This window comes from Apteryx rowi, unplaced genomic scaffold, assembly GCF_003343035.1.
Source record: "Apteryx rowi isolate R43461 unplaced genomic scaffold, aptRow1 scaffold_95, whole genome shotgun sequence".
Taxonomy (NCBI): Eukaryota; Metazoa; Chordata; class Aves; order Apterygiformes; family Apterygidae; genus Apteryx; species Apteryx rowi.
Window position 1 is genome coordinate 734,232 of NW_020451260.1, and position 7,547 is coordinate 741,778.

At 48.6% G+C, this 7,547-nt stretch overlaps 1 protein-coding gene across 1 annotated transcript in view; it reads left to right on the forward strand.

The window, feature by feature from the left end:
* The window catches only part of CTIF (cap binding complex dependent translation initiation factor), a 180,872-nt gene extending 179,268 nt beyond the window's left edge, over positions 1-1,604 (forward strand). Inside the window, exon 13 of the mRNA XM_026092246.1 lies at positions 1,389-1,604. Coding sequence (XP_025948031.1) covers positions 1,389-1,604 — 216 coding nt within the window. The remainder of the gene's footprint in view (positions 1-1,388) is intronic.
* Positions 1,605-7,547: the final 5,943 nt, after the last annotated feature.

Consider the following 7,547-nt stretch of genomic DNA (forward strand, 5'->3'; position numbering starts at 1 on the left):
AGCTGAAAAGAAGCTTTTGCATTTTTAAGGCTAGGACATTTTGGAGATCTTCCTTCAAATCCCTGCCACCCCACAGGCCATATATGATGGTGGACCCACTGCTGTCCACTCTCAAGTTTGATTTCCTGCACTGCGGGGAGCCGTCTAAGCCTTACCCTGCTCCACTAAGGCACTCTGAGGAGTAATTCCTTTAAAAACACTTGGCTACCCTCCGAGAAAAGGTGCGACAGGTAGAAATGCAAATCGCCCCGTTGTGCAAAGGGCAGGATTTGTTATGCATACGGGAGAGCCCTGCTTAGTCAGATTAATGACTGGGAGTCACTGACAGCTGTGAATCAGCGAGCAAATGAAGGCACAGGTAAGAGGCAGGAATACCACATCACAGCCTGCACTTTGTTTTGACAATAGCTTGATTTTAGGTGGGATTTTTCAAAAGCATCCAGCGCTGCTGCCTTTGAAGTCAGTGGGAGCTGAACCATTCACTCCTACGGGAGCGGAGAGAGGCCCGGCGTGAACGCTTTTGAAAACCTCGCCCTTAATGCACGGCTCTCGGCAATACATGGGAGAACACGCTGCGGCGGAGGTTGTTCTGCAGAAATGACGGCGTCTTAATAGCGCCTGAACTGAGCTAAGCAGAGGCTGCRGGAGCTCGCACACGGCAGGGCGGCAGATCCCGCCTGCCCGCTTCCCCGCACGTGTCCGCGTATCCGGCCGCGTCTCCGGTGCGCTTTGCTGAGAACCGGTTATAGAAATGTAACACAGAGGCCATTGCTCGGGCGATCCGGGCGACTCTCCGCACTCGCCCTTAGACCCGACATGTGGGTCACGCCGTGACGCGACTGCTCTTAACCCTTCTGCAGCAGGGCTAAAGATGCGGGCGCAAGGCAGGGTGGGATGAGCCGGTGGCACCGGCGCTCCCGTTGCAGTCCCAGAGGTTGAACGTGGATGAGGAATTGAAGGCCCTATTAAAAAGTGGCTGATTTGGGGGGGAAAACAGCTCTGCTATGTAAATATTTCCCCATTATTGCTGGAGTCGGCTCGGTGCGGTATCCGCAAGCCGGCGAGCTGTTACCCAACAGCAATCACCGCACCATCTGTAGCTCCACTCCTGCTTTTCTCAAGCCAGCGTTGCTTTTTCAGCGGGGCCGTATGCCCGCGTGCAGCTCAGCACTCACCTCCCCTTTTAATAACCCAGGAGGGTCCCCATGAGGCGAAGGGTCCCACTCCCATCACCCATCCCTGTCCCGTCCCCYGCTCCATCCCAAACACGGCAAGCCCCAGCCGAACCCTGAGTCGCACCCGGGAGAGGCGTAAAACTAAGCGCTAATAAAAGCCGGCACGGCGACTTGCACGCTAACGCGCGGCTCTCGCCCCGTCTCTCCCGGCAGCTGCAGAGCACCGGCCGGCTGCTGGAGGAGCAGCTGCCTGAGATGATGACAGAGCTGCTGGCCATCACCCGCGACAAGATGCTGTGCCCCTCAGAGTCCATGCTGACGCGCTCGCTGCTGCTGGAGGTCATCGAGCTGCACGCCAACACCTGGAACCCGCTGACGCCCACCATCACGCAGTACTACAACAAGACCATCCAAAAACTGACGGCCTGAGGCGCCGGGCGAGGGCGGGCGGACGGGGGGGCGAGCAGAAGACATGCACCTTACAAGGCAACGGAATCGCAGCGGAGCGGGAAGTGAGGACCTTTCCGATTTCCATACCTAAGGAGACAACCCCCAGCATGCTTAAGAATACGTTCGTGGGGTGGGGAGGGAGAAGCATGTTTCTTTTCAGCCGTGTCGCCGAGTGCCACCCCTCTTCCCTGCCGCGTTTTTGTCTTCGGGTTTCTTTTATGAAATCATTGCTCAAGCAGCGGCGCRTCCCGCCGTGTTATTGTCTGGCCGTAGAAAGGACACGGAGGAGCTGAAAAGCGAGGAGGAGTGTGGGCTCGTATTGTTTGCACGCCGTTCTGCCGTCTTGCCCTCGCCGGCCGGCGGGAGACAGCACGCAGCAGATGTCCCGGGCGGACAAAGCAAGCCACGCAGTGCGCCAGACGCCGGCAATCGACGGCTTTTGTCAAGCGGGCCTCTCATTATTTCTTCTCCCCTGCTCTTGTCTTCGACTTTCTGTCCCCACCTCCGCTCCTTCTGTTCTCCACCCCTCCAAAACCAGATCTGAGAGTAGGACGGATTTGTATTTGCACTGGGTTTTCTTTTTCGTGGTCATTTTTATTTTATTTTATTTTATTTGGGACGGACAGTTGCGATCGACTCAGAAACATGGAAGTAACACTATCGTGTGAGCTCAGAAATGGTTTACATGAAGATGCAAAAGTGGAAGGAGAATTTTAAAGAAGTCCAAAAGCCACTGTAGAAGTACCGTAGCCACAGTTGTCTTGCCAGTAACCTATTAGAGTAATTGAAAAATGTGTGCTCTGAGCTGGTAACTCCAAGAAACACAGGAGCCCTGCGGCTGTTTGCTCTTGCTGTTAAAGTCGCGGCATCCCTCATCCACTAAACTATAATCTGTTTATTTTTTTGTAATTTTTTTGTTTCTGTCAAAAGAGTGCTTTATTGTAATTACTGTCACGGTTGTAATTATACATTTAAAACCAGGCCTGTTATAATTGGGCCGAATAATGTACAGGGCAAGGGAAAAATGAAGACTTGATGTTCTTCTTTGGAAACTGGTAAAGAGAAGAYGAGGAGCGTATGGCAAAAAGAAAAGGCAAAAATGCAGGTTTCAAGCCTGGCTTCTAACTAGCTGAATTTTCTATCCGGTGTTTCTAGGCTTGCGTTGTGCGGGAACAGCTCAAACATGGAGCTGTCTGCATAGTCTTACTGATAGCGTGTCCTGGAGGGAGCCAGTCTCATGGCATGGGTACGTGCTAAGAGGGGAGCGATGCGCAGGGAGTGCCGATGGCGTGGAGCGAGGGCGATGGCTAGAGGAGGCCGGGGAGATGAGCACTAGTCCTGAAGCATGTGTAGGTTGGGCAGCGAAGTGGCAGCTTCCACACGTTTGGTTTATGAAGTCTCTGTTCTGACCCAAGAAGAGCAAAGCTGCCCTCCAAACCCTTCCCACGACTCCAGGCCTACAGTGTGCTGATGCCTTAAAATCCTGGGAGTGTTGACAGGAGACGCAGATGTTCAGCAGGTTGCAGGATCTGGTCCTCTTGYGTAGCATGAGGCAAGCGATACATTCCAGGAGGGATGAGAGCCCAATACCTATCACTTGCACTCAGACTAACTTCAACCAGATTTCGAAGTCCTGTTGACTCACTTGGGTTTATTTCTGGATGTGGAGATCCGCTCTAGCCCTGTGTTTGAGACGTGCTTTGAAGTTGCTCGTTTCGGCAGCTCTCTGTTGGTCAAGAGGGGTTTGCCAAGCCATGACTTCACTTCCTGAAGAGTGACCAGGAAATGTCAGGACTTGGTGATTTCCTTATTTGCTTCTTTATCGATGCTTTTACTTACTAAATCACTTCTGGTGCTTATTTTGATGAAGTCTAGCAGAGCTAGGAGGTGGGAGTTTCCCTTTTTTGCAGTGGAAGGCGAGCCAAGGAAACCATAACCCTGCCATCTCATCTTGCTGTCTGAGCAACCACCGGTTCAGGGGGTCATGCAGCGAAGATCCACGTGTGACACCTACCTGACTTCAGTGTCACCGCAGGTCTAGGAACCCACTTAGGAATTGCAGAGTTTACAAGACACACACAAAACTGCTCGCAAAGGCAGTTTGTAGTTGGATCAGTGCTTGAAACGCATACCTGTGTGGTTGGAGAAGTATACTCCGATTCTTTTTCTCCCTTTTCTTCCCATTATTCCACGTACTTTCCTTTCCATTGGTAAGAAAGGAATTCTCTCCACCCTGCAGAAGAGGAGCGTGGCTTTGGCCGAACACAGACCCGAGCCAGGTGCTCAGCCCCAGACAGTCAGGATCTGAACTCCACAACTCAAACCCATTTTTCCAACGGAGATGTTGCATTTGTGCCAGCTTATAGAAGAGAACAAAGATTTCATCTGGGTTTTCCTGAATGTTCAGTATGTTCTACGGTGCTGTTTGAAGATACCGGTCTGTCTGTGATGGGGAGGAAGCTTTCATTCAGTACATGGCAGAATTTGAGGGACAGAAATCTTCGACAGAGAAAATGCTGCAGGAGGAGAGAATCTGTATTTTATGGTTCAATACTATTTGAACTTTTCATCTGATTGTCTGCTGATACCTTTTCTAATCCACACATGAAGCCAGAGAAAATGTTGCAGGGAACAGAAACTTCAATTTTGATGTCTATCAAGAAAGCAGTAAAATAATCTAATGTGCTGGACGTCTCTGGAAGGACTAATTTCTAGGTTGTAGCATCAACCAGAGATGCCTGGGAGATTAGCATGGTGAAGACGACTACTTGCATTAGGTCAGCTCTGTTAGTTCTGCCATCAAAAGGCAAGAATGGTTGATAGTAAATGTCTCTGGGAAGCTGAACTTCATCAAAGCAGCAAAACCCATCAGTATTGTAAGGACCGGGATTGCATCCTTTGCTTTTGGCCTTTCCTGCTTTCCTGGAAATTAGACACAGCCAGTCCAAAACATTAATTAGGTAGCTGTATCTGTTGAGCTGCTGCTACTTTTTCAGACCCTGGGAGAAGACCTTAAAAACAATTTTGTCTTGATTTTTTTTTTAAGAGCAGAAAACTCATGTAACGCGGGCACAGCCTGATGGGTATGTGTGCCAGAGAGCCTACCGGCAACCGGCTGGGGCAGTAAATCTGCCGGCAGTTCCCAGTTCGCCTCTTCCTGAACAGTGGAGCAGTCAGGACTGCAGATTCTGCAGCTTCCCTCTTCCGCTTCCCCCTGTATTTGATCTCTCAATGTAGTGAAAGAAGGAAAAAAAAAAAAAAAAAAAAAAGCCCAGAGCAAAGCTGGAGATTTTGTTTCTGAAACCTGAATTTTCACCCAGCACTGCGTTAGGAGGCATTCAGAGGCAAAGCGCAAGCCTCGTGACACTAATTCTGCTTAAGTGTGTCCCCACTGCCAGGCATGAGGGTTTATTCAGTTTTTTCCTTTAGTAGAGRTTGCTGTTGAGGTGCAGTCCTCTAACCCAAGCTGACCGGATTTGGGCCGTAATGCCTCAATGCTGGGATTTCTCCCAATCTTTGGGCAGCATCTAAGAACTTCTTCTGATGTGAAATCTGTCTTTTATAATGTCTGTGACTTATCTCCACCATCTCATTAACACATGTTCATTCAGACATTAACTGCTTCGTAACAGAGTACTTCAGTTGCTCCATTAATACGTAAGAATCTAAATGTTGACCAAAAATGTATTTTTTCGTGAAAGTCCGTGCTGCCAATCATATCTTTTTTAAGTCCATCAGTGACAAGCCAGCATACGTACGGTGTCATTAACCACTGCAGCATTGCGAACAAGTGAAGAAGTGACTCCCCTCCAGTATTGCCTCTGGTCTGAGGTTTCTCCTTGGSTTTGGTTTCCAGGTTTCAGAATCAAGCGGCCACGTCTGAAGGTTGTACCTGAAAGGGAGAACATCACTGGTGACTCACTGGTGCCGGTATCACCCGCTGRGGAAGGCATGCTGCGTTGGCAGCACCTCCCGGAAGAGATGTTCTGGTGCAATGGGATGGGGAGAACCTCACTTATCTCTGTAGAGCAGGTCTGGGAATTGGGTGCTGTTCTCATGATGCCTGGGGAGAGCACCTAGAGAAATCATTGAGTCCTTTCTTCTGTTTTTTGGCATTCTTTAGAAAAGGTTGCCAAAGAGTGTAATTCTGTAAGGTGCATCAAGTGGATTTTTGAAGGTGTGAAGCCACCATGTACGTCTCCCTGTTAGTTATTAGCCAGATTCGCTCTTTGCTTCTCAGTGTACCTGGTTGGGGGGCTTCTGACATTGTCCCCCTACAGCTAAATCAGCCAGGAGGACAATATCCTCCTTGGGCCAAATACGTGTCAGGCCAAACGTTGGGCTGGACATGAGCGGGTGAATCAGTGTCCCTTTATGGGAGCRCTCGGACGAAGAGCAGCTTCATGGTATGCTGAGCCGCGCGGTGGTTAGTCCTCTGCCAGAACCCATACRGTGTCCAATTCACCTTGTTCTGAGCGAAATTATTTCTGAACCGAAGRTTTTACCTTTCCGCAAAGTGGCTCACTCGTTTCCCCATGAAGGATTGCACCCCCTGTTTGGAGAAGACTCATTTGCATGGAGGTGAAATGAAAACGGGGGAAAAAATGGTGAAGTAAGCAATCCTGCTTGGTTCCCCTCTTCTCCCAAAGGAGATTAATTRGTATCTATTCTTGGCATGATTGATGGCTTAGAAGGAAAGCTTGTCAGAATAACTTATGATTTATTTTCATGCATATTTTTATAACATCCCTCACTTGGAAGTCTCTCAAAATCTTAAATATGATTTTTATTTCCCTGCTGGGTATTTTATGGCTTTACACTAATTTTGCTCTTCTTGGTATTAGCTATTAGCCAGTCCTGATGATACTCCTAGCATTTTTCAGGAGGAATGACACTAAAGGTTTCAAAGTCCACTGTCAATAGCCAAGGGAGCTGTGGTGTCCTGCAGAACACAGAGTTAACGCTAGCAATTCATTTTTTTAATGTATTTATTTGCATTTGAAAAAAGCAACATTTTTAATTTAATCATATTTGTTAAACTAAGCGCTTTAAAAAAAAAAAGGAAGACGGTTTTGGGGAGAATAAAGACTAGATATTCATACTAGAGACAAAAAAAATCATCATTTTCAGCATTTCAGAGACTGTTAAAACAAGGGAGCTAATAACTCTTTGTGGCAATTCAGTCTTGTTTATAGAACATCCAGACCCACTGTATGCTATAAAATGCATCATCTGAGTAATAAATGTTTAAAGCTTGACATTTCACCATCTCTTTGTTGGTATGTGCTATCAGTTTTGGTGGTCTAAAGAGATTTTTTTTATTTTGTTTGGCCGGGAACGGAGGAAGACGTGAAAAAAAACTAACCGYGTCTGGCTCGAACCGCAGCAGAAGGTCAGATCCTGCCCTCTCGGCGGGTTGCCTGGCCCCGGGCCCCGGCGGGAGGACTCAGTACCAAGCGGGGGGCGGCGCGAGGGGGTCGGACCCCAGGGTATCGCCACCACGGTGGGGTTTGAGGTCCAACGGGATGCTGGGGAGCCGGCGTGGAGGGTCCCGGAGGCTCGCGGGAGCCAGGTTGTGACTCCCGGTGGCTTCGGTGGCAATTGAGAGCATGACTAAATACCTCAGCGTCAGGGTTTTCTTTTATTGGTTCGGGGAGATATTGTTCGTTCTTTTGGGGAGGGGTTTGCACATTTTCGTCRCTGTTGTAAAAGTCTGCGGTTTAATATATGCAAAACCTCACTTGCCGAAACTATCATTTTTATTACATTGCGGTTTCATCTAAACGGATGACAAATAGTACAACTATTACGGTGAATTGTGACATCGATCACAGAATAAATATGAAAATCAATGTTTGGACATCTTCTTTGCCTTCTTATTTCTGCCACCCCGGGCAGGGGCATTTGTTCTCGTTTCTGCGA